General features: G+C 36.3%; 1 protein-coding gene across 40 annotated transcripts in view; it reads left to right on the forward strand.

The window, feature by feature from the left end:
* Positions 1-27691, forward strand: part of ABI2 (abl interactor 2) — a 71979-nt gene that overhangs the window by 8474 nt on the left and 35814 nt on the right. For 31 of the 40 annotated variants that reach the window (XM_074911082.1, XM_074911086.1, XM_074911092.1 and 28 more), the window contains exon 2: positions 21223-21390. The exons of 8 other annotated variants lie outside the window; for them this stretch is intronic. In XM_074911082.1, the coding sequence (XP_074767183.1) occupies positions 21223-21390 (168 nt within the window). Of the gene's footprint in view, positions 1-21222; positions 21391-25929; positions 25938-27691 lie in introns of all 40 variants that reach the window. One more of the 40 variants, XM_074911125.1, reaches the window with a different exon arrangement.

The raw sequence follows: 27691 nt of genomic DNA on the forward strand, positions 1-27691 counted from the left end.
CATTGTAATGTCTATTCTTGATGGTCTTTCAGTTTGACATATAAGTGCTTGTTTTATTATTTTTGGCTTAGTGTTACTGCAGTGAAGTTGTTTTATGTGCAGTGTATTGCAGCGTGAGGAACAAATATTACTTGGTTTGGGGTTTTGGTAGCCTGTGTGTGTTGGCTATACACATAACCAGAGCTAGTTTTGTGCTGAACTCATAAAAGTCGTATTTTTTCTTAGTTGAAAACTCTTCTAGGTAAATGTGAATGTTTTTATTAGGATATTTTATAACTTTTTTGTAAATGTACTGCTTTAATATATATGAACTCTCTCAGAATTCTTGGAAGAACTTTGAGGTCTTTTATTATTTATTTATTTTTGATCTGCCTGCTGTTTTGACAAAGTTGATTTATACTATCAATCATATCAGTTTTTTAAAACTATGGTCTTAGAAGATCAAATCATGGCTATTAAATTGCTATTTCAATTTATGTTATTAACAGATTTTATGGAAGCCTGAGATGCTTTTTGAAGATGCTTATCTCAACCTCCATGCCATCATGATCCAAATGATTTTAATTATTTTCAGTTTTCAAATTAATATTTATACAACAAATAGATGAGCTTCAGAATAATTGTTTCCTATATTCTGAACTACTGTTGTTTTATGTTTGTATGACTATTTGTCATATTACGAATTCTGCTGGAAAGCAATGATAAAACAAGCTGATGATCCTGATTTTTGATGTTTTATGGGCAAATTATTGAGACGTTAATAAACATTGTTAGAAAACAAATATAAATTTCTGTTATTCTTTTTTGGTGATTTTTTTTTTTTTTGGTAAAGGATTAGAATTGCAAGAATTTCTGTGAGGTTTTGGGTTTTTTTAGTGTTGATATAAATAGGTTCACTGGATTCAAGGAAGGAGAAGAAGATGGTTTAAATTTGGAACTTAGAGTTTAAGGAAATCTTTCTATCATATTTATATACATAAAAATTAGGAACTTTTGCTTTTGAGTGGCTTATGAGAGGAAGGTTTGAAAAGCATATTTACTTGCTTGTCAGTGTTAAATATAAAGCTTCAGTGATGGGATTGAGAGTTTCAGAAGACTGCCCCAGTCTTTCTAGTAGTGGAAGGCAGATAGCAATTTTCTCTTTGTCCAGTGCATTACCAGCTGGGTGGCTCTGGCAGTGGCTGTAGATTTTGTGCTGGGTGCAGGAACACTAAGAGGCATTCAGATTGAGATTTATGAAGGCCTGTCCTAACAGGCTTGTCCAGTGTTTTGAGATTGAATGGGCTGCCTGCTGAACCATCCCAAAAGAGACTAGTTTTTGTAGATTTGAAAACTCGCATTTAAAATTGCTAAGTGCATAAATTCTTTTTGTTACCCACCTAGAAACATTTGGAATGTAAGGTGGCTAGAAATTAAAGCACTGAGTGTCAAAAGCTGCAAATATTAGGCTTTGCTGCTGTTCAGGGGCAAGATTGCTGAGCTGATCTAACATAACATCTTCCTGCTTCTAGTTCTAGCTGTATCTTTGTCCTGGGTCTAGTGCTTATCCGATCCTTTGTGAGCCCGTTCAGTTAGCTAAACCAGCAGAAAACAAACTAGGACAAGAAAAGCATTGTTGCTTTGCTCAGTGCTGGTGGGAGTGTGAAGGAGAGAGGAGGGGTGAATGAAGAAGGGAAGGAGAGGGACCATCCCTGCTGAGGGCCCCGAGCTGTTGGGTTGACTGTTCTAAGGTAAGAGAGAAGTTCAAGATACCAGACATAAAACTTATTTCAAGCTTTTGCACGTCAGCGGTGCTGCCCTTCGGGCCTGATGGTTAATAGTGCAAATGTCAGGTATTGTTTCTGCCCCCCCCCCCATCCCCGTCAAAATTGTGAACAGTAGGGCCTGAGACTTGTTAAACATGAAAGGGTCATGACAGATAACCTTTAGGTAATACGTGACTTTTGAAAGCAGAATTAGTGCCTGTCTTTCTGTATAGTCTGTCCCATAGAACAATCAAAGTCTGTTCTTGGTACTGTTGTTCTTAGCAGACATGGATATATAAACATAGCTGAAATAGTATTTATGTGTCTGATCTCTTTTCAAAGAGAAAATTTTAGTCTGTTTAACAAACAAAATATACAAAGCCATTTATTAGTGTATAGTCTAGTACAAATTCATAGCACACTAATTTGTCTTGATTTGCTTTAATAATAATTATTAAATACTGTGTTTACTGACTACAAAGTGCAAATTCTCAAAATGATTTTGAAGTGTGTCTTTTTAAACTGTAAGTTTGAGAGGAGCTGGATATCGAAAAGTTTGTGATTCACTCTTAGTTTTTTAACTAGGTAACAAGTTTGTAAGTTGGCATGAGAAGTGGAGGCTACAGAATGTTTGCTGCAGAGTGCAAAAGTTTGTGGTCTACCTACTTTTTTATTGGATAAAAAACACAGGTCTGCTGCAACTTGTGGGGAATGTTCAGGTGTTAAATATCCCAAATTAAATGTCTATCTTGAATCAGTTAACATACAATTAGCTGTCTGGAGGGTGGGTATGGAGGGAAGAGCACTAAGTATTTCTTCAAGAGGAGAAAATACCTCATATATAATAGAATACTAAAGATACCATGTCATTATGGAAAGTTTACAGTAATTTTCACTATTTGTAAATATAACAAAAAGAAGAAAAAGTATAAATAAAAGCCAACTTCATATCCCCCACACTGCTAACAGTAAAATAGGAGGGTGAGGTGGATGACAGACGTCAGAGAGGTTGAAAATTGCCTGCATGAGCAGAACCTCGAAAAAGGGGCTATTTTTGATAGAGAAGTAATAAATCACAAGAATATGTAAATAATGTTGTGAAGAGTATGAACTATGTACACTGGTTTTCCACTTTTCTTGGGTAAAATACAGGGATACTAAATTTAGTTTGATAAGTAATGCTATTTAACATAATCTGGAATTATTGCTGTGAGTTAAGGCTCAGGATTTAATGGTATTCTAAAAAAGGCTAGAAATTTAACATAACAATAAAAAAATAACAATATAAGCAGTTTTATAATTTTCTTTCGTGTGTTTTTTGCTTGGCATTTATTCTGAATTTGTCCATGGTGGAGTTTTATGACCGTTATATGAAGCATTTTGTATTGTCCACCGTAATCCATTTCACTGGATTATTGTGGATATTGTTTCTATTTAATATCATATTTTCTGTATCCTGAATACCATATATCCTGTATCCTTTGAATTGCTTACTGCACAAATTGGTGTTGGTTTGGCCTTCCAAGGAGAGGGAATTAGTGTGTCAAGTTGCTCGTGTCAATTAAGTAGGATCTAGATAAATTTCATTTGTGGGCAAGAGGACTGAAGATTTTTATGTTGGTGGAGTATATATGTGAGTGCTGAAATTGTGCTAGTGAGATTAATTGGTTTTTCCCACCATGGCTAATAACTAGAGAACAGGGAATGACTGGAGTTGTAGAGAAGCATAAAACTGTGACATTACATGTATTTGTTATTTATGATAAATCAGTGTGCAGTGTTTTCTGATATACTTCTCAGTTTTCTCACTTTATCCAGCTGTTGGTGATCTCAGAAATTATCTTCAGAGATTTAGGCCTATTTGTGTTTGTGTCCCTAGGGAAATGATGCCCATGGAGTGACAGTCTTTTGGAAGGGGCAGAATGATTGAGCATTTAGAAGCCCTGAGGAGCAATCTCTGGATGAAAAAATAGGGTGTAGCCTAAACTGTTGAGGATGTTGTTGCAGCTGTTTTTGTCAGGTTCTTAATGCATTGGCATAAGAGCAGTCCTTTCCTAATTAAAAAAAAAAATAAAAATTTCTGACTATATGTGCATCTGTATAAATCAATCAGTTTGGATAATAGAAGGTAAAAAGCTACCTATAGACTCGGAATTCCTCTTAGAGTTGACTGGTGGTGATAATAGTTAATTTAAACTGTCTCCAAATTGAGGACACTTCTATGAGCACTTGATGGGATGCGTTATTAGAACTACTGTAAATCATTACCATATTGTGATCTGTTTATAACTTAAATTTTAGATTTTTTAAATACGCATGCAATATTTACATTTATTTTGATCAATAACTTGATATATAATACAGATACAATAGGGTGAATCCAGTTTTGATGACTGGAGCAAGAGGGAAGGATAAAAGTAATTTTTGTTTTTCTCATTGGTATACATAAGTCTGTAATACCAAATGCAGAGATCCTTGAAAACAAAATTTTTTGCTGTAATGAGCCTGTTGTAAACGTTTGTAGCATATTAAGTTCACTCATTTATGTAAGGTTTATAAATTGTATGTATTACGCAAAACAGGCTCTTATGAATCGTCTCACTCGATCAACAGATGGATAATTAATGGAGAGGTATAAATTATTTCTCACTCGATCAACAGTTGGATAATTAATGGAGAGGTATAAATTATTTAACCATTTATGCACATATAAAAAAAGAAATCTTTCATGAAATGATTCAGTGGGGAATAGAGTGCCAATAATCAACTTGTCATCTGGAAAGGCTGTGCTTAAAAGTACTATAAAGAGAAGGGGATTTTGCCTTTACTTATTTTCTTACAATGAGCAAAGGTTAATATTTTCCTTCTGTTTCACCTTCCATGAAATTTTCTTACCTTTTTTAGTTGTATCTTTTGTTAAGGATCCAGAGAAGACTGAGAGATTTCTTTGCTCCTGCTGAAGATTCAAAGTATTGTGTTTTACTAAATTTAGCTTTTTTATAAGCAGCATGCTCAACTTTTTAATATTCAGTGTATATAATCCCAAATCAGATTTTCTGTGTGACATAATATCTTAAAATGAAAAGCATACTTAAGGAAATGATTTCTTTTCAGTTTTAAATGAATTATACAAAAACCTCCAAAACCAAACCCTAAAACCAAGCAACATTTTATTCCGTTTTCTGTGCCACCCTTGAGGCTGCATAATGATACTGGCAGCAGTAGGAGTTTCTGTGGACCTGTCTTTTTCCATAGGCAGTGGGATGTGTTTTATCATTTGAGGAAGAACGGTGTTCTCAAGATGAAGCACCAATTTTAGATCTGAAGTTTGATTTGGGGGTCTACTGCAGAATTACTATACGGGTATGACTTCAATTCTCCTTCTGATAGCAAAAATCCTTTTTTTTTTTTTTTTTTTTTTTAAATAGGGAGAGAAATGATAGTGTTCCTGTGGTATTTTTTGAACTGATTTGACCTTAGTTTTCAGGCCCGTTGGCATTACCCCGTGGTAGGTGCTCTATTTAGTGGCAGCTCTGAAAGGCCAAAATTCTGAAAATTGTATTTGTTGTTTAGGTTCTGTTAGAGATGAAGATGTTAAGCTGGGGAGGTTGAAATGTGAGGATTTCTTATTTTTTCGTTTTGTATGTATTGTGTTAATTTATCTAACTGCATTCCTTTTTTTTTTTTTTTTTCCTAAACAAATAGATGCCTTTCTTTTCATTACATGCCTCTGCACAAAGCCAAATAACAACTTGAGCAGTCAGCTTCCACCTAATTCTTTTGGTTTTAAGTAACACAGCTCTTTATGTGATGCTTTTCCTCTCTAGATCTCATACTTTACACAAATCAGGGTAAGTACTGCTTTTGTTTACAAACAATGCAGAAGGAGCTTTTTTTCAAGGACCTTTTGTATACGCACCTTGAACACAGACAGCCCTTCAAGAATTATTTGCATGTGTTTCTTTTGCTGAATGTGTGTGTCTAGGAAAGGGTGGTATTTCCTGTGTTTTAGGGACAAGCTGTTGAGTAAGATGACTGAAAAATGGTGAGTGTTACAAAAAACCCAACTGCCTGTGTCTAGGAAAGAGGAGGATCGGAAGTTATGCAGTTGGCGTGGCATTCTGCAAAATGGAGAGAATTGCTTGTCTAAAAGCAGCTTGAAAATGCCTGGTTTCTCTGTGCCTCTCTGTCTTAAAGCCTCTCTATCATTCATATTGTGAAACTCTCCTTTCCTTTCTAGGATAGTTTTATTTATTGACATAGCTAGATAGGTAGAGAGGTAATATTACTTAAACATGTCAAATGAAAAGGTCATTAGTGCAGCACTTTAATTCATTAGGGTACAGAGAGAAGTCCCTTTTTTCTGATACTAGTAGAACCTGCTGAATATACAATTGTAACAATCTGTTAGGACAGTTTGAAAACAAATGAATTCACAATAAAAAAAAATGAAATAATATGAGGGAAGAGAACCTTTTGTGACATAGAAAAGGCTTTCAGAATTTCAAATGTTCTTATTTTGTTCTTGCATTTCTCTAATGTTTCAATTCTTGTGACAATGAAGAGCTCAGAATTGTCAGAAAAAGACCGTTGAAATTCAGTAAATGAAGTTTGAGACTCACTCTGTGTCATGGTGAATGTAAACACAAAGGTGAGGATTCTTCATATCCCGTAATGCAGCACAAAACTGCTGTGAGAGGAATCTTGCGTTCTTTCACAACTTTGCAGTGTCACTTTCTATTTTTTTATCCTATAATATTTCATTTCTTTAACTTCAGTGTAACCCCGTTATGCTGTCTAAGCACAATGATGCGAGTGGTCACTACATTACAATACAGTGCTTGCAGGTATGCTGGTAGCGCAGTTTGAATAAGCTGTTTTCAAGATTGCACGTCATACTTGCATCCTTAGAGATGTATTTGGTGGCTGAGTGGTCTTGCCATTGTGAGAGTTATCAGAATGTGTAAAACTATCTGGTATTACTACCGTAGTTGGTTATGATAAAATTTGGCCCATATGGGGAACAGTTTAATAATTCTTAACTGTGGGATTAAAGTTACACTTTTACTGAAATATTCATGACCTAATTTACATTGTGTAGCAGGGAGAGTTTTCCCTATTTGAGACAACCGTGGTCTGTATATGACTTTTCTTTGAAAACTGTGTGTAAAACTTGACTTTTAAGACTATTGCATCTGAAAGAGTTTATCAGTAGGAATTTCGTTCAGTGAGGATAATAATGGATTAATTTACTTCGTGAAAGTTCTGGGTTTTGTTTTATTGGGCTACTTTGGATGTGGCTTTTGTAGGGGGGAAAAAATAGCAGTACATTTTTAGCTCCTGCCAAGATGTCTGTGACAGATGGTGTCTTGTCTGTCCCATACCAGTTCTTCTGCTCTACAAATATTGATTGGAGGAAAAAAAATGGGGTTCCATACCTTTAAAAAAAAGTCCTGGTTGATATAGAAGCGACTAAGAGATATTTATGCATATCTTAGGCAGAAAAGCAACAGTACGTGCAGAAATCAATATCTGAAGAGACCTAAAAGGGCCTGGTAGAAATCTGGCTGGCATTAGACAGAGAAAAGAAAAAAGTTGTGCATGTTTTGGGGAAATAATGTTAAAGCAGTCCCTGCAAGTGTTCTTGGGGTAAAAAGTGTTCTTTAGTGGAAGCTGAGGTGTGGAACATCATACATGTGTGAAGAAGATAGGCAGCAGCTGATTTGGGGGCATTGCAGATGCTCTACTACTTTGAGAGACCTTGTTCAATTCATTCATCTGTCCTTCTCTGAAGCACCCTTTCAGCTTTTGTGATAACCAACTTTTTTGGGACAGACTTGGTAGAACTTTCTGTGCCATTGTATGTGCTCGTTATCTTTTGTTTTATAGGTGCTGTCAAGTTTACAGAGCTCTGTCTTGTGTTGGATCCTAAATAAATTGATTGTCTGATTCTTTGCAAGGTACGCTGATAGAACTATGTCCTTGACTGCTGCCTCTACAAGGTCCTGCACAAGAGATTGGCTTCTGCATGTAGACGGGTTATTGCTGAAGTTGTGTTTTTCAGAGTATTAGCATGTAGTTTTCTGTGGCAATCACACAAGTTATAGTTAAGTGCTGTCTTCAACTGACAATTAAATGTTAGAACAAAGGCACTTAAACCTTTTAGAAAGAGAAGCTCTTGTTTGGTATTGCTGTTAATCTCATGGGGTTTGTCATGTTCTTTTATGTTTATTAAACTCCTATACTCTTGATTCAAATAAGGTATTTGGTACATAATCTACTTTCTTTGGGTGAAAGAGTAAAAACAAACAACTAGAATTCACAGAGCTTCTGCTAAGGTGTCCAGTTCCATTATTTTGGCTATCGGGTAATGCCAGTGCCTTGCTTCAAGACTGCAATCTTAAACATTCACTGTATGAAGTCCTTGATACCATTCTGAAGGTACATTCAGAAAGATACAGTCTCTTCACGTTCATCCTGACTTGTGTTCTGAGCCATGGTCCTTCGTAGCTAAGCAAAAAGACGCTTACTGCTAGTAGATTATGCATTTCAAATTCTTTCTTTTCTTCAGCAGATGGAAAACTTGCCATATTGCTGAAGAGAAATACTGAAATGCTTCTGTGACCTGCAACACAATCATAGCATTTTCCAGTTTAGGGAATATGAGAATTATTGTGTGTGAAGAAAAACTTTGCCCAAGTTGGATTTGTTTGTCAGGCATAGTTATTTATACCTCAGTGTGATACTTGTTAATTCTTAAAATAAGTAATTGGCTAATTTGCAGAAAGAAGTAGAATTTGTAATTGTGTGGAGATGACTGCATTACAGTTGCATTGTAGTTAATATGGGAGATTAAATGCACATCCTTTTATGCACGTAAAACGTCCTTATATTGCTTCAAAAAACTGAGTTACTGCTTGCATGGAACAATCTCTTTCTGGGCAAGAGGCGCTGCAATTAGTGTGGAAGTAGGTCATGCTTAGGAAAATGTGTGTGTAAAATACAGATCTCACTGGAAACAATTATAGAAAACTTGATGCTGTGGTGTTCAGTTATATGCTGCAGGTTGAATATAGGGACTTTGCTTGCTGTTCTTGAGCTACATAGCAATTGACATAAGGTTTACTTCTAATTTTGAAGTAAATGGACCGAAACTGCTGGTTAAACTGCAGAAAAGAGAATAGCTACTAATTACAGTGCCTGCAGAAAAGGTTTTTTTTTTCCTGCTTATTTTCTGAGATTCTTAAATTGTAGCAGCATAGCGTAGTTAAGTAAAAAGCCTCCTTCAACCTTCTGGTTTTTTTGTGTGTTGACAACTCTTTTACAAATGTGAACAAAATTGATAAACTTCTGAAAAACCTTTATTTCTAGCCTTGGGAATTAGGCTGGGACTCCTCTCTTGAGGACATGACTTTTATATTTCTAATATGTTCACTGGTTACTCCAGGAGTGCAGAACAGAGATCTAGAGTTTGGCTAAGTCTCTGCATAAGAGGCTAGAATCCCATTCTTACTCTGATGATATTGTGTTTCGTCCAGCGCTATGGTAACAGGAGCAAAAGGTTGTTAAAACATTCTTTGCCAGAAAAGTGAGCGCATGGAGCGCTCAGGGCACATAGCAACAAATCTATTGAATGAGAAGGCACTGGTTTCACTTAGCAATTTTCAGAGTGAACTTCTTTCTATCACTTTTTTGTTGGTCACGGTAGTTTGTTTAGTTAGTTTTCATCTTTGATCAGTTATGGCTGGGTCTCATTTGAGTGGTACCACCTCCTTCAGCAGATGGGGAGTACAACAGGCTAGCTTCCAGCAGGCTGAACACGGGTATCAAGAACAAATTGACCTGTCGGCAATTGCTTTGGCTTTCTTTCTGGCAAGCCTGTGAGTTATGTGGCCTGTTGTGATTTTTTTCAGTCGTTTCTGGTCGCGTAGCAGGGTGCAAATGTGCATTTTGGGTGGTAGGACTCTGGCAGGTGTGATGGTGTAGCATTGGAGGAGCCGGAGACTTTGGCCTTTTTCTACAATAGGCAAGGAAGGCTGTCTTGTTTGTTTGTTTAAAAGCAAAAAAAGAAGAGGGAGAGATTGGGGAACCTTACATGGAGAAATGCAGGGAAGCCTCTTCTGATTTTTCAGTTTTTGTGCTTTAGAGCTGATCAACTGCCACTGCAGCTCTCCCAGGCTCTGCTAATTTGAGCATAAATCTCTAGGTTTTGGAGTTCTAGATTGCTGCTGATGGCTCTTTTGCCTCAGAGGACTATCGTATGTTGTAACTGTTGTGTGAAGGTTTCTTATTTTGATCTTTACTTTTTTTATATGAAATAGAATAATTTTGTTGTTGTTCTGTCAGATTGTAGGTATGTATCTGAAGACAGTTTGTTCCTTTCAGTATGTCTGAATTGGCAGCAGCTTTAAAAAGTGCCAATTAAGAATAATTTCACATTTAGAGTTAACTGATCACTGAAGGGATTTGTGTAATCCAAGTGTGATTATTACCTAGAAATGGAGGAGTGATTATGCAAATCCCAGTTAGTTTAAGCCCTCTCTTCTATATACTGTCTTTGAAACAGCATACTCCTGTTACCTGGTAGCTATGCCTCTTTATTTCTTTTTTAAGTTTTTTTTAGCCATAGTTATCAGAGGTAGATAATTTAAAATATAATAACTTCTAGAATGGTAAAATGTTGGGGCGTGCTCATGTGAGGAAGTAGAGAGTGAATGGCAATTGAAAGATTTGTGTTAGTTGGCTTGACAATGTGGGAAGAGTTCTGAGGCTAACGGCATTGTATTTGTTGTGGACAGACAGCAAAGGCTTTCCAGCAGCTTGTGTTCCTCGGGCTAGTTTACTTCTTTTTTCAGTGCCTGGTGAAATGGGACTCTGCAATACAGCTCAGTGCAGCTGTGGTAACTGATGTGGGTGTCATCTCCACGTTTGCCTGCCTTTCTTTTGGGGGCTATTGGCTGAATAGGGTGTATATCTTCCCCTTATATGCTGCAATTACAAGATCTGACTGATTACATTAGGCTATAAACTGTGATGGTGGATGACATGGCTGCGTGTCCTACTTAGCTTTTCCTGCTATGAGATTGTAATGTCTGGCAGTGGACACTTGGAAGCAGAATCTGCTTCTACTGCCACAGATAACTCTGCCTGTGATTCTAAATTAAAGCTGTTAGTTGGCCTCAGTTGTTGCTATGTAATGAATTGCATTGAGAATTTATAGTGGAACGAAGAAACTGGCAAAGTTGGGAAATAACTCAGATGTTACATAAACCCCTGTGACTGGATAATGTTTTGGGAAGCTGAAATAGACATCCTTTCTTAGAAATGGTAAATTTTGTCAAATTTTGAGAGAGAGAGAAAATCTGTTCATTTGATATTGCTAAGGAGAAAACAATTGGTGCAAATAACATTTTTTGTACAACGGAATATAATTACTATATGATTGTAGTTTGTTCTAACATCCGAAGGCTACTTTGCATCTGAAAAGTAACTTTTACGAATGCTACAATGACTTGTTTTATTTTTATCAAGTAGCTGTAAAATCAAATTTGAGTTGAATAGAATTAATGAATTTTAATTGTACACTTAGTGAAAACTCTGCACGCTAAAATGTCCTCAGTGAATGAAGACCTGTAGAACAGTAGATACATGAGATAGTAGAGTTAAGCCTGTGGATCTTTGTGGTTTCTGAGGTTCTTCGTTCAGCTCATTTGTATTGGCTTAGTCTCTTATGGCCACAAATATGTTGATTTTATACTGGCATTACGGCCACAATTGCCCTTGTATTTTAAACTCTAATAATAATGATGTTGTTGTATGAACTAGAAAATGATCCACTTCTCTCGGCTGTGTTATTGCAGAAGAGCTGACAGAGTAAGGTGAAGCCTGCATTGATTAACAGAATGAGCAGGGAGTCTTAAATGCTCGCGGGGAATAGCTTTCTCTCACTGCTGCTCGCTTCTCAAGCAGGAGCTGTATCTGATGCTCTAAAGCAGTGATGAATAGCTATTAATATAACTACATTTTAAAGTACATTTTAGATGTAAGCACGTCTGGATGCTTTCATGCTCTTCAGTTTCTTGTGATCTATCATTTTAAACTATATTATTTATGTGTTGAACAAACTTTATTGTAATCTTGCCTGGTAGGTTTATGCGAATGCTGCATGTCCTGGGTTTTTTTGCATAAACAGGACTTTGGCTTTACTTTCAAGAAATAGGAACTTGCCAGTTTGGGTGAGAGCAGAACATTTGCATGTGAAAACCGGACGGCTGTGTTTGGGAAAATATGGAAATAAATACTAAATTTGATCCTGGTGAGGGTTACGGGAAACAGATGACAGATTTGTTGCAGTGATGCTGACAGCACGAAAACAGTGGTGCAAGTGATTAGATGTCAGGGAAGCTGTGCTTGTCCACAGCTATCATTTGTTATCTTTTGGGTGCAGTAGACTGGTATTCTTGTCATAGATTTCAAACCAATGAGTTAGTTTTGCCCTCACTGGCAGCCTTGGATGAGGTATGTATTTTAAAAAGTTGCTTTTCCATTTAGGAGATTAGGCTTTGTGTATATTTCTTTGAAAGGTAGCTTTCCTAGCTGTTAATCAAACCTATGTTTTGAGGCTCAGCGCAGAAATGAAAGTATGAAATGAATCAACTACAGTGAAAACAAAATACTTCAATTTAATGTGTATGACATGGTATTGACCTGCAGCAGATTATTGATACTGAGTTTCAGCTGGCTTAAAAATTAGAAAGTCACACTTATGATCAAGAAATTCTAGCGACATTTCGTGCATCATTATAGTTTTTTAGTAATCTAAAAAACGGAACAAGCTGATGTCAAAGACTTTACAAAAAGTATTAATACAAAGAGTATATTCCTTAGCTAGCATGCTTGTTATCAGTATGCAGATAAATAAAGCTAAGTTATCATAATTTAATTATAAAAAAGGAAACATCCTTATTTATATTTATGTTCATATCAGTGGAATATGATGAATGCAATTAACCTTGCCTTTGGAAATGGCTTTTTTAAATATCACATTTATTGCTTGCTCTTCGAATGTTGTTTGAATTATAAAATCTAATGATAGTTTTGATGCATTCTTAATTCTAAAACTGGTATCTTCTGTAATGATTACATTTGGCCTAAAGTTCCTTATACAGCTTTGTTGATTGCTGCACTTAGATTACTGTGTGATCTCAGTTCAAAAGGTGATGTGCTTGATCAAATTTAGAGTATACGGAATTCACAGTACTATGAGAGTTGTCCTAATCCCATTTCTTTTGAGTTATATTCAGGAGTCATGTCACTAGGAGACTTAACATGCTCCATTCTTCACAGATGGGACAAAGAGTTATCAAGCAGGTTACTTTAATAGTTAGCTGTCAAGATAATGTTAAAATTATTGTGAAGTAAATATATTCTATCTCCAAAGTCTAGAGCTGCCATTTCTACTAAGTTTTATGCCAAATTACCAGTCCCATTAATCTTGTTGCTTCCCCTGTTGCATGATCTCAGTGTATCTTGTTGCCTGTATATTCTTTTGAATACAGAATAATAGAAAGTTGTCAGAGAATTTTATCAGTGGGTTTGTTGAAGGGTATGTGCAAATAAGTGTTTGCTATTCATATCTGAAATGTTTACTTATGTTTCTTAACATTTGAATAATTCAAATTCAGTAGGGTGTAGAGTACATGAAAATGGGCAAGATGACTACTAAATCTACTTAATTTTAAAGTAAGTGTGTGTACATTTGAGTAGGGTCACCAAGCATTCAAGCTAGGCTTCCCTCTTCTTAAAATAATGATAACAGCAGTAATTAAATAAGCAATTATGTAGAGAAAAATGTTTACATGTAGAGATTAATAGTTTAGAGATTATAGTGTTACAATTGACAGAGAACAAAAAAAATCTACTCCCAACTCCAAGTACTTTGGAGCTCTGGTTATGCTAAAGAACAGGTAGACTGGGTTTCCCCCAGTGTTCAACGTACTAGTAGAATACATGGATCCTCCCGCACATCTGAAAAGGAAATGTTGAGGTTTTCTGGTGGTTGTATCCCATTTATTTTTTCAGGAGCTCTGGGAGATTGCATTTCCTTCTGTTCTTACATGCAGTGATTACTTCTGCCTTTTCATGCAGGTTTCACCTGCATGTTATAAGCCAACTACTTACAAATTGTATTGTACATGTTTTTCAAGCTGTGAATGAGTAGTTCTGTTAGTGAAGTAGTAGTAAGGGGTATTCTTGAGCAAGTAAGTATTTAATGAGGCAGTTGGTTAAAACAGAAACTATTGTATTTTTCACTGGCAGTTATGTAACTTTTGGCATGATTTTGGCATAATTATTGGATTAATGATGCTCAGTTTTCTTCTCAATCATTTTTTCTAGCTTACGAAAGGACTTCAGAAAGCGCTTGGATGGACTAAGCAAATACCATCTGTGCAGTTGAATAAATGTGTAAAATATTTAATTATGTATGAGGCTTTCGGATACTTCAAGGAATTTAGCAACAATTAAAATGGAAAGGATGATATAAGAGCTCAGTCTTCTGTCTTTCACAGAAAAACTGAAGTGTGCTTTGTCAGTATCACAGTTGGGCACATTTCGCACTGAATAAGGCAAGCTTGTTGAACTCTGTGGCATGCAGCTTTTGTTCTTCAGGCTTCTTGAGGCTATTGCAACCTCAACAGAAACCTGAGGGGTTTTGCTTGCTGGTCTTAAGACAAATGCCCGCTTGGACTTGTGTTAATAGTGATAAAAAGAAACAACTGTTACACTGATTAAATGAAACAAATCTTCTGCCTCATTCTTAAAATTTCACTGTTATTTTTTTGTCACATATATTAAATATAAGAATAATACTGTTTTGAACAATAGCAACTGATGCTGTATGTGTTGGGGAAGTGATTATTAGATTCTGGATGCACCTTTCAGTCCAGTTATTTCCATGTCAAACTGTTTAACCTCAGTTTTTACTTTGACACCTAAATACTATTGACTAAATGCATTGTATGCTGAAGAGTTGATTTGAGTATGAATTGAGATTTTTTTTTTTTTTTCCCATTCAGAACTCTCTTTGTCTAAGAGATTTTTAGGTTTAGGTTTGTTGTGAGTGATTGTAAGCCTGGGAATGAAAAGTTCTCTTCCCCTCCCCCCCAAGTTCAACCCTGAGTATTAGTCTTGGAATTTTTTTTTTTTTTTTTTTGGTCATACTGATATTAAAGGCAACTTGTGTTAATCTTCTGTAATAAGAAACACAATTTTCTTTATCAACTCATAGGTTCAGACTTTTTGGCTCATCTAATAGAATTTATTGTATAAGTTTTATTAGCCCAACTGAAAATGTTGAACTTCCAAGTTGATGATGACTAGTGGTTAAATAAGAATTATTTTCTTTTTTAAAACTAGAGCAGGAGAGAAACCTAGCTACAATAATCAACTAAACAGCAAGCAGCTTTCAGCGCTTTCTCTCATGCAGCACTTTCAGCCCTCTTAATTAGCTCTTTCCAATTAATAAGAGCTGTATTTTTCTTTTTTAACATGTTGCTGTCTTTGAAGTCTTTAATTTTCTTCTAATTTGGTAGCATATGTAACATTTGGTAGCATTTGTTCTTTCATCTAGTTGGGTTGACACTCTGTAAATCTTACTATAGTGCTCATGTTGCCTCCATCATTTGCTTCCTTGTAGAATTTCTTTCTACATTAATAGCTATCTTTTTGTACAAAATTGTTCAAGGTCTTAGCAGTGGCATAACAGACTTCATCACTATATTCTGGCTGATCTCACTTTGGGGTGGGAGAATGCATTAAATTCTCAGTTCCTTTCTAGCCTTGCTTTTTGTTCTCCATATTCATGTAACATTTCCTTTTACTGTTCATATAGCTATTATTTTGGCATTTTACATACATTTTTACATTAATGTTTTATTCTCTCATCTGCCCCACACTCTCCATTCAGTATAATTTTTTTCTTTGTAATTTGTTTTTATATTTCGTGGATAAATACAAAAATGTGGCTTTCCCTAGGCAGGAGAAAAAACATTGAGAAGTTTAATTTCTAAAGTAAAAGGGTATCTTATATAGTCAGCAGTCCAGGCCATTTCTTATTCAAATCTGGTAATGCAATTGTGGTATGTAAATGGAACTTTCAGAGCGGCTAGAAAAAATTATGCCTAGGCTCTGTATCCTGACATGAAAAGTAGTCATCTTTGTACTTAGTGCAGGTTGAATTCTACATCCTTTCTAATCCTAGCAATCTGGGTTATACAAGTCTAATATAAAAATGAGAAATATTTTTAGGTGAACATTTGTGTCATCATTCTTCAGCTGTGTTAGATTTAGTGTCCATCTGTGTTTGGATTGGCATGTGGAAGTGGAAACTTAATAGTTGTCCAGTGTCTGAAAGCAAGCACATACTATTGCACTATGTATATACATGCCTTTTCTGACTGAATCTGAGGTCTGTATGTGAAGACTGAATGTGAATGTCTGAAGCTATATTAGCAGCTAATTTCAGTGACTTCGATCTCCTGTTATCTAAAAGCCCCAGTTTTGTAGAGAATAGACTCTGTAGTCTATGTTGTAGCTCTCAGACTGGATCCATCCTGTGAAATATTTCCATCTAGTCTATGGGGTTTTTTGTTTGCTTTCTGGAGGAAGCAAACCAACTGTTTTAGTAGTGTTTTCCTAAAAATAGAAAGCATTCTGCAGGGGAGAGCTGGGCAGAGCAATGGCTGCTGCAGTGTCTAGGTGCACGGGGTACCACTTCCTGCTGCAGCAGTTAGCCTCTCCCAACAGGAGCTGACACCATCCTCACCCCATATGTGGCTGGCAGGAGCATCAGGTGAGCTCTCTGTGGTGAGTTAAAATAGCGCTCTTATTTACTGCTGAGAGCAGGAGAAAAGGATGCTGCTTTGTGACTCAGCGTGGACCACCCGATGTGTGCCTTGTGTGGAGAGAAATGATAAAACAGAATAGATGCTAAGCTGCTGCATGTAAATTGAACAACACAGACACAGAAGACATCAGTGATCCAGAATTTTTGTCTTTTTAAGGCTGTAAAGATGGTCTAGCTCTGATGCTCAAGTATGTTCTTAACATTGTTTGAAAAGTTGAAACTAGAAGAGGTGGAAATGCAGTAGCATTCTTAACACAGTTAATGGAAAAAGATTAAGGGAAACAAATGAGTGTGCAGGTCTTGTGGAAAAAATAAATAGTAGGTAATGGAGGGCTGGCAAAACTTCAGTGATGTCTGCTTTTCAGCACTTGTTACTTTTCTTTAGCAAGCAGAACAACTCTAGGTAGGTCTTCCCTCTTTATTCTTGATTGCGTGCTTCCTTGTGTTTCTGTGGCTGTGCAGTGGTTTGGATGAGAGAAAACCCATACTTTGCTTTATGGATCAGATAATTTTAATTTCAGACTTGATTCCTGGTCTAATTCACTACAGTGGATGGAGTGTGCAGTTTGTGCTGGGGACCTCTGCTTCCACAGGTACTGCTGATCAAACTAGAACCCGAGTCTCCATAATATCATGATTAGTTGCTCAAACCGTAATTCAGTAAACATGATTTGCCTTCCTTTGTGGCATCTGCTTAGTTTTGCTAGGGCAAGTGTTTGCAAGTTTGCATGGCAGGGAATATAACGTAATTGACTGGAGTTTAAAACAACCATTTGTTTCTTGGGTTATTCATAAACTAGAGTAGGTACTCAATCTGCCATGCAGCCCTACAAATACGGTAGTATCACAAAGGAATGGATGTGTTAAGACTAGGAACGAGAGGCTGCCCATGTTGGCAGTGTTGTAGAAGACTTTTGTCAAACAGTGTCTTTGATTTCTTAAATTTAAGATCTGTTTTAAAAAGAGCAGATAATCTGATCTAATAGTTGGAAGCATTGCTTCCCTAACAGTCATGTGTGTATAGGATGGGGTTTTTTTTCCATAGACATGCAGAATTTGATGTACATGAACACTAGATTAAAGATATTTAAAAACTTTAACATCGAGAGATACTCAATAGTCTGTTTCATGGCATTTAATTTAGGTCAGGGCAATGAAAACATGTGCTACCAGTTCTTGATCATGCTGACTCCAACATTTCTGAGAATTGAAGGGCTTCAGAGGCTCTGGTTAGTATCCTTAAGTATTCATGGTAATGAGTCTTCATTTTGTTAACGAACGTAGCAGAATGTTTTTCTTGTTTTCAATATTTTACATCAGTATTCCATAGGTTACTGAAACTACTGTAAAGAGGCTATCAGTTTGATTAGAGCCAAATTAGTATTTTTATCTTTAACTAGAGAGTTTTGGAAGATGTGGATGTTGAAATAACTTTTTGCCTGCTTTACAGTCAGGTTTGAAGCATATTGACTGGTATTTTGGTGTTCTGAAGATCAGAGTATTAGATCTCAGTCTGATGAGGGTTATGTTTGAATTTGGTTTAGTGATAACTTGAAATCATTCTTATTTGCAGAAATCCCTGTAGTTACATAGTTGCATACACAGGTAGTTATCAGTATGCCATTTAGTCATCTAAATCAGTTGCTAGGTTTGAGCATGGCAGCAGTTGTAAGCAATATAATCTGATGTCCGTCAGGAATATACATGAGGAGTTTGTTACATAGGAGCATGTGAAAACATACCATCTCTGGGAATCTACTTTCCAAATTAGATGTTTAAATTTTGTGCCGAACACAACATTTCGAGTTAAATTTTTACTGACACTTAGTGTTACATCTCTACAAGGGGACTTCAGATTTGCTATAAGTATTCCAGACTTTTTCCTAGTCGTTGTGTGAGACCCAAGCTTTCATCTCTTGAAAGTTTTTAGGGTAAACTTGATTGTTTTAAAATACTGTCATTCATTAATTTTTTGTTGGTGTGACATGGCTTGACAATAGTAGGTTCAAATAGTAATTTTAATTTGAAAATTCAACACATTCTGCATCTTTCAGTATACAGGGAGAAAGTTCAAGCTTGAATTTTACTGTGCCGGACAGGAGTTTGGTTTAGAGAATTTTGGGCCCCTAGAAAGGCATGCAGAGCAAATTGTAATTGTTCAGGTTATCAGCCAAATACACAAACAAGACCTCTCAATCAAAAGGGTTTTTTTATGCTAATAACAGTTCCAAATGTGTTTATAGGATTGTTGTTTTATGAAATTTTTAATGTGCGAGAAGCCGGTTCCTTGTTGAACTCGTGTGAATGGGGATGGCTTGAATGTAGCTATGAGATTATACTAGTAGGACTAGCTCTGAATGTGTATTCATATTTGTGCTTCTTTAAGCAGTAGAACCATAGCAGAGACTCATCATTTCTAAAATGATAGATTGTTTTCCTTTTGTTCTCAAACATTTTGGCTATTAATGAAAAAAAAAAAAAATTGTTGGTTTCTACTCAGCTATTGTGGATGTACAGTGTGCTAATGTAAATCAGCAGTTTCCGCTTCTATAAATAGACTTGGTCTGCAGCTGCAGAGCAAAACTGACAAGCTTCTGGTCATTTTTATTATTGCTGTTTAGATATTGTTTGAATAGCTGTGAAAGCGTCTGGTGGTATGTATGCCTGCTGCAGGGATATTTGCAGACTGAGTTGGGGTTATGAGTAGGGAGAGGGAAAGAAAGAGTGCGTTTATAAGCCAACAGTGTGAGAGCAGAGGTAAAGAGTTCTGTGTTCCTTCATTTGGGAATCCTTAACCTGAGTTTGGAGCTCTTCTATATAAAAGACGTGCTATCCAGTTGGCTAGAAGTCATGAATTTTTAAATGGGGTCTGGGGATAGCATTTATCTAACTTCTTTATAGCGGGATATAAGGCAGCCTTTACAAGCCTGCCCTGTTGGGGAACATCGTTATACTGTGCCCTGAGAAGCTGTCTCCTAAAATTTTCAGTTCCTTCTGCTGCTGGGTCTGGTTTTGTCTGCTGCATGGGAAAGAAACAGCCAGGCAAGAATGCTTACCTGCTGCAGCATTCCTCACCTCCTGCACCACCGTAGGAGCTCTTGGACGGCTGAGCAGCAGCTGCTCCCCTCCTTTCGAGAAGCAGGCTAGGCAGTGGTACCAGTATGGCCTGCAAGAAGGAGGAATGCTAACAGGCCAGCCAAGTTACCGTTGTTGTTTGTGGATTCAGGAGAGGTTGCCAGGAAAGAAAAAGTGGTCAGTATCTTTCATGTGAGTGTTTAATTGAAGTTCTGTGTCTGTGTTTACATGTGTGGCATTGTTTTTTCTTGAAAGCTAGCAACCTTTTTGAAGAGTCTTACTACAAGGTCTCAGGAAATACCTTGGGCTGTAAGAATTATTTTTCTGAAATAGAGATGTGCTTTCTTCCAGTGTTTCCCAAACTACATACAATAACATGGATGGTAGATTCAGCTTGTGCTGAAAGATATGGAACGACTTTATATTTCCCCTCTAATAAAAGTACATTTCTTGAATCTTGATACCCATCTTCTGTAAATAATATCTAAAGGAAAGGGAATTATGAAATACAGTATTATAATGGCAGTTGGGAGTAGAAAACATTTGTCAAGCATTGCTTTAGAAACAGCGCCATCAGCCTGTGAGGTGGCTAAAGATCACCTAAAAGTGAAATTCAGTATATTCCAAAGCCTTGGAAACTGGAAAGTTTCTTAGCATCTTAATTGCATGTTTTACCAGTGCTTTAATCTGCGTTCTTTTCACTGAATTAGATTTTAGTGATGTTAACGATTGTTCGAGGAGAAACACAGAACCCTGACAACTAGACTCTTAGCGTATTATTTTTAATGTTGTTTGAAATGTATGTATGTTTTTAAACTTCTAAGGGATGTCTTTTGGCTTGATAGCCTAAATATTTTTACTACTACTAGAAAAATGGATCATACTAATTCTTCATAGAAGAAATTACTGACAATGTGAAGAAGCAGAAAACGTTTAAAAGGAAAACATGGATTTGTTCTTTTTAAAAATTACTCCTCTCACATTTTACTCAGTTACCATTTTAAGGGAATAATTATAGTTCATTCACTGTGAACGACCATTTGTGGCAATAATGAGGTATAAATACTGGGAGAGATGAGGAATATAGCATTTGGCAGATCCTTCCAGACTGTTAGGAGATCTAATTGAAGAATAAAGTTTAGAAGAACTAAATATTTAAACAGTATGAAGTTTAGAAGAACTAAAGAATAAGTATCTCAGGGTTCTTTTAAAGTTTATTGCTAAAAGTCAGTATAAAAAGTTGCACTTTAAGTATTTCAAGAAAAGATGAGCATGTTGTATACTAGCTTAATTCCTTTTATAAAGTATAGAAACTCTAAAATTACAAAGTTAGTATCTTTTATGGAATGAATGGAAAGGAGAAAAAATGGTAACTTTGCTGTAGAATTAGTTTGACTTGTATAATTCTTTGTCCTTTAAAGACAGGCAAGAGGATTTAAATCCAAGAATATTTGAGTGAGAGACTTTACTAAATAAACCTTGTATTTCTGCTTTTAGTCAGCAGATAAGCAGCGAGCCCTGGAAGAAACCAAAGCCTACACAACCCAGTCATTAGCAAGTGTAGCCTATCTGATCAACACTTTGGCCAACAATGTTCTCCAAATGCTGGATATCCAGGCATCCCAACTTCGACGCATGGAATCTTCAATCAACCATATTTCACAAGTGAGACATTTTCCTGATACTTTTTTAATTTTGATTTTTGTTCTTGAAATGACATAGTGAGTAAATCTCTCACCTGATGTTTTGTGAATGAGAAAAATAGTCACATGGTTGCATTTCTTCTCATTAATTCTGGGAACAGGTTTTATGTGATTGTGTATCTGTTAGTGTGAGCATTTTACATAGGATAAGAGATTAAATGTATTCTTAGCCAGTTTATTGCTTGGAGAGGGGGGCCTTTCTACCTAATTGGAAAGCACAGAAAAATCCCTAATGGAAAAATCAGAATATTATGTTAAGGGACAGATTAAGATTTCCAACTCCTGTTAGTGTCTGTGCTTGGTATTTATTGGCTACAGGCACTTAAAATTAAAAGAAAGAAATATGAAGTGGATGGTGGAAAGCAGTACTTGTCATATTTTTACTTTTCCTGTTGCTGTAATACTGGTATCTAATGACAAAAGCATGGATGACAAAAATAGTTTGCTTCTGGCTTTTCTTAATAAAACATACTTTGCAATGACATGAACAGAAGACAAAATTAATGTTTCAAGCTTGTGTCTGGCTGCAGAACTCCTGCCATTGTTTGCAGTTTTTCTGACCAGGAACCCGTGTCCCATCACCACACTGATTGAGAGAATTTTTGACTGCCAGAATGGGCTGAGGATGTATGATAGATTTTGTGAGCTTTACATGCCAATGATGGGATTAAAAGATAAATTAAGAGCAATGATACAGCGCTTCATGTTTTTCTGCTACCGGAGAGTTGGTTGGCATCCTTACTGAATATTGTGTTTTACTTGACCAATATATTTTGGCTGCTAGGCTTTCTTGATCTCCGTGTGACAATGTTATAAATAATATTGTGATATTTTTAGACATCTGAAAGTAAGAGCTGTATAAGGTTAGGAAAGAAGCAGATTGAGCTGATGTGTTAAATTGCAGGTGCTGAAAGGGTTGCTTAAGAGAGTAGAAGTTTGAATCAGCAAAAGAAGTGAATAATTTTATGCTAGCTTAATGAGCTGAATTGGCTCACTGAGGAGTCAGATGAATTCCAGACCAGGTGCAAAGGGAGCATTTTCCCTTCTGGTAGTAGTGCACTCTTAGATTGCCTCCGTTATCTCATGCAACTGCATCCTCAAAAATAAGCAGAGAAGTTTGATTTCTTCTGCTACATGCTGTTTGTTAATCCAGGGGCAAATCAATGCTTCCCCCCCCGAAAATGTCACAGATTACTCTCTGTGTGTGTATGCATGTGCTATAATATATGCTGTGTATGTGTGTGTGTACTTGTGTGTGTATGTATGTGCTTCTTGACAGGCTAGTGCAGCTGACAAGTATTTCAGCTATTTGAGAGCCTGATGCAGAAGACAGTATATGAATAAAAATATTCGGAGTTCACTGGATTTTGCATTTTACAGATGTGGAAAGTTAATTTTGTCACACAGTTTCTGTAAAGTACCTTCGGGGGAAGGGCCATAGCAGTTTAATTTTTTTCCTTCTGGGAAGCTGAGATTTATACAGATTGAGATGCTAGGTTAGATTGTCTTTGGCATTTGTACAAAATGTATAGTTATTTAAAATGGAGCAATAAATTACCAGTGCCCAACACTTAATGAAGATGTATCTGCCAAAATTCATAGACTGCACTTGGAACAACCAAAAAAAAGTTTGTGGGTTTTTTTTTTTTAAATATCACTGTAAAATTGAAAATTGAGTTTGGTTTTGTTTTGTTTTGGGTCTGTATCATCCATATGTAGGATGCTTCCCAAATCTCCCTGGAAGAAATTATCAGAGGAGCAGACAGTATTTGAATTTTGAATATTGCATGCGTGAAGTGTGTTGATCCAAGGAACTTTATTTAAATTCAGTATGTTCAGAAATTACTTCATCCCGTGATACTGATGTTGTAGATGGTTATGTCATCTGTCTTAATTTCAGTGGTTATTTTTCTTTTAAAAATGAACTATTTTTGTCACAGTTTCTAGGTAATAAATAACTTCTTTACAGGGAATTTGATTATACGTCTCCTGGAACAAGCCTAACATGCAGAAGACTTCCTCGGTCTTTTTTATGTTGGGTGTAAAGTTTAGTGGACTGTTTCTAGTACCACTTAAAATGCTTCATGGTATAATACCTTACTGCCAAATTATGGTTCCAGTCAGTCTGACTTGAAATGATGTCAGTAACGTAGAACAGAAAACAGGTTGGTAATTACCATTTGTTTGCAGTGCATTATCGCATTAATGCTTTCATCAGTAGGTATTGATATTTAAGTTTAGAAAAACATTAATCAAATTATGATGTTTGGATGTATAATCCTTCTTTTAATTCTGATTCTGAATTCCACATATTCCCCAAAGAGGGGGGCAAAATCATTTGGCTCTTATTAAGAAAACTTTTGAAAAAGTGCTTGTTTTGTTCAAGTGTAGCTCAAAATGGAAGAGACATGATTAACTTTAGATGATGAAATATTCTAGTTATCTGTTCATTGATAGAATGCCAAATTATAGCACTTTCTGTGTTTCCTTCTAAATGCCAGCTTAATCAAATAGCTGAAAAGGAAACTGATAATAATTTGTGGGTTTTCAGATTATATATAAGTCCTGAATAAGGAAATTGTTACTATTGAAACTATTTTTGTGCAAGTGATTAAATCCTACTGGTTTAAAATTTAGGATTACTTTGATTAGGTCTGAAAGCTGATGAATCTATTCTTACTTGCCTTCTTGAACCTTGTCCAGGACTAGATGATATGCAGTGTTTCATACTTGGCTGAAAATTTAAATCCTAAATACAGATGATCTGTATAAATATTTATACTCATTAAAAAAATTGTGTTGAAGTTTTCAAGTTAGCAGACACTGAAATGTTGCTAACAGCCAAATTCTTTAAATTAATCTGGCAGATTTTCAGGTTTTAATATTTGTATGATGAGAAATATTTTTTTCAGGTTTAGTTACAGAATGCTCTTAGTTAGCAAGGTCATCTTTAAAATCTCTGCTGCTAATTTGATAAACAAGCAATATTATCACAAAGATGAGCGATAGTGATGAGTTACCTCCAATGGCGCTGCATGATGACAAAATCTGCTTCATCCTCTTCTTACAGAATCTGACTGCTGTGACATTGGCAGTGAGAATAGATCTTGAATAAACTGTAGACTTGAACTTCCCTGTAGTCAGCATGTGTTGCGTAGCTGAACTGTAGCAGCATGTGTGAGCTGATTGGTCTCTGCAGGAAGTTCATGTGGACCTTCCATTGATAAGTCAGTGAAGGCTTGTAACCATTTTTAGTTGTCTTATTCTTGCAAGTTACAAGAATAGCCAAACTCTTTCAGAAATGATAACATGTCTGATTTTCCACAGTATATATTACCGGTTTATGGATCAAGTATCTTTTCAGCATTTTTGTGTATAAATTACATGCAACTTGAATCGAGGCACTTAATGTCACATTTCTAACATGTCAAAATTAGACAGTAACTCATTTTAACATGTCATAATACAGTTTTCAAGGTAATTTGCAATTAGTTTGTTTAATTTCTATCAAACTAGATTTTAAAAAAATAAAAGCCCAGTGACAACGTATTTAAGCAACATTTTCTTCTAAGATTTTATTTTTTTTCTAAACTGCATTTTACAAGCCCAGACTAACAGACTGATAATAAATTGATAAATTTAAATTAGAATGTTTTGAGAAGAGGAAGAAATCAAAGCTTCTGGAGACTTTTATTTCTGAAATTTCACTACAGTTTACTTTCAAAGTGTTGTTGTGGTCTAGCCCCAGCCAGCAACTAAGGACCACACAGCTGCTCAATCACTCCCCACCCAGCAGGTTGTGGAGTGAGAAAGGTAGAAGTGACAAAACTTGGTTTGAGATGAAAACAGTTTAATAATTGAAATATAATAATAGTGATGATGATGATGATAAATGGTAATGAAACAGGAAATAACAAAGAGTGGGAAATAAAACCCAAGAAAGTGAAGTGTTGTAAATGAAAACAATTACTTGTCACCAACTGACTGATGCCCAGCTAGTCCCCAAGCAGCAGCCTTCCTGCCAACGTCCTCCCCAGCTGTATATGCTGAGCATGACACCATACAGTCTGGGATATCCCTCTGGTCAGTTGAGGTTGGCTGTCCCAGCTGTGTCCCCTCCCAACTTGTTGTGCACCCCCAGCCTGCTCGCTGGTGGGGTGGGGTGAGAGGCAGAAGAGGCCTTGACCCTGTGTAAGCACTGCTCAGCAGTAACAAAAACATCTCTGTATCATCAAGGCTGTTTTCAGCGCAAATTCAAAACAGTCCTACATAGCTACTGTGAAGAAAATTAACTGTATCCTAACCAAAACCAGCACAAGTGTTAACTTAATACTTCAAAAAATTTCACTTACAGGTGGAAGAGAATATTTCTCAAAACTCTTGAGCTCAGTGACTTTTCAGTGAAATGGTAAATAGTGTTAACTTTGGCATCCCAGAAGTGATTTAACGTTTTTTCTATTTTAATCTTTACAGATCTTGAGGCTGTTTTTATTGAATTCAGCATGGAAAGCTGATGTTTCAAAATGGCCAGAAAATGTGCATTGGTTTATACTTTATTTTCCCCTTAGCTTATTGCAGATATCTTGGAAAGCATATGAAAAGATGATAGTAATGAGCCTAACGTCTAACTGTCATTTAAAAGGTTTGTCAAAGGGAATGGAGCTATGGGGGGAAAAAAGTGTAATAATGCTGTCAGGAGTCTGAAAGTGCTCGTTAGGAAACGGTGTTTTAAGTTAGAGAAGGGCACACTGTGTTTTTTAAGTTATAGAGGGGCACAGTGTATCCCATCTTGCTTTTCCTGACAGACTTTCCGAGCCAGGTGTTTTATTAGTCCAGCTCTAACCGAAAAAACTTCCCAATAGACATTTCTAAGCTGCTGAATAAACATTCTGCTAGCATTCTCCTGTCTCACTTAAGGGATTTATGCTAGTACTGGAGGCAATAATTACCAGTGTGTTGAGGGTAAATGTTTTAATTTTCTTTAGTAGCAGGTTAATCTTTGTTCCTTTCTCCACTAATCAAATACCTGAATGTTCCTTTCTGCTGTTTTATAGGTGTCTTAAGATCTTATGACTCCAGTAGCCTACTAAACAAGGAAATGAAATTTTTGAAAAACCTGCCAGCAAAATGCTTTTCAATACAATTTTGGGAGTATGTACCAGAGTTAGGTGCTGTTTTTATACTCTTATTCATTCCATAGCTATTCAGAGTAAAAGAGATGTTCTGAATCATTATGCAAGAGAATTCCCATTAAATGAGCTTCAGGTTTTAATTAGGTTTTAGGCATTTCAGTGTTTGTTACTGTAGTTATGCTTCACTGATCACGGTAGTCCTTAAGGAAACTGGTTGTACTCACAACTCCTATGAATAATTAAAAAACCCATCCTTTTCATTCATGTAAAAAAGTTTCCACAGTGCCAAGATACCATCACTACAATAACCTATGCTTTAAATATCTGTACTCACATTGTATTTATAGATGATCGCATAAGAAAATACTAAAAGAACATCTTTAAAGTTGCAGGTCAAGCACTTGAAATGGAGAGAAAGGAAGAAATCATCTTACCAACACTGCACTAATTATTTTCTTTCTGATTTGTAGATCAAAATCAAGGCTCTGAGAGTGTAATGTCCAAGGCATAAACTAGTTTTGAATGACCAGATTCAGACCCATAAGATTTTGACATTTCAGTACATTTGAAACATCATATAGCATTTGAGGTGCGGCTGAATTTGTTTCTAGCAAATGGTATCAGTGGCACGTGAAACACAGAACATACAAGAGTCAGTGTAATGTTTTTAAGTTCTTCAGTGACATGTCAAGATAAAGTCTGAGATAATTGTAGGGATTGAATTCTTCAGTGGTATTAATATGAGATGGTCCTCCAAGTTATTGTGCAATCGCATATTGTTAGCTCATCAGGAAAGCATGTGCTTTCTCACTCCTCAACAGATGAGGTGAGGATTCTGTAGATGATCTCCTTGGGATGACTGCTGCTTGTTTCAGAACTCCTTCTTCCACTATGCTGTAAAAGTAAAGGTCTGACACAGAATGGATAAAAACTTGTGATGGAAGGTAAAATACTGACTTTTCACCCTGATGCAGAATGGTACACTTCTGGTATTCTTCCCTGGAACATGGTTATGTGCTCTGTTTGTGCTGGTGCTTGTATAATCAGTAGTATCGTAAGAGCTGTGAAGATCTGATCTGCACTGTTGTATTGATGGTGTATAGACACGGTCATCTCAGGGAGCTTCAGGAA

The sequence above is a fragment of the Athene noctua genome, chromosome 7 (assembly GCF_965140245.1).
Source record: "Athene noctua chromosome 7, bAthNoc1.hap1.1, whole genome shotgun sequence".
Classification (NCBI taxonomy): domain Eukaryota; kingdom Metazoa; phylum Chordata; class Aves; order Strigiformes; family Strigidae; genus Athene; species Athene noctua.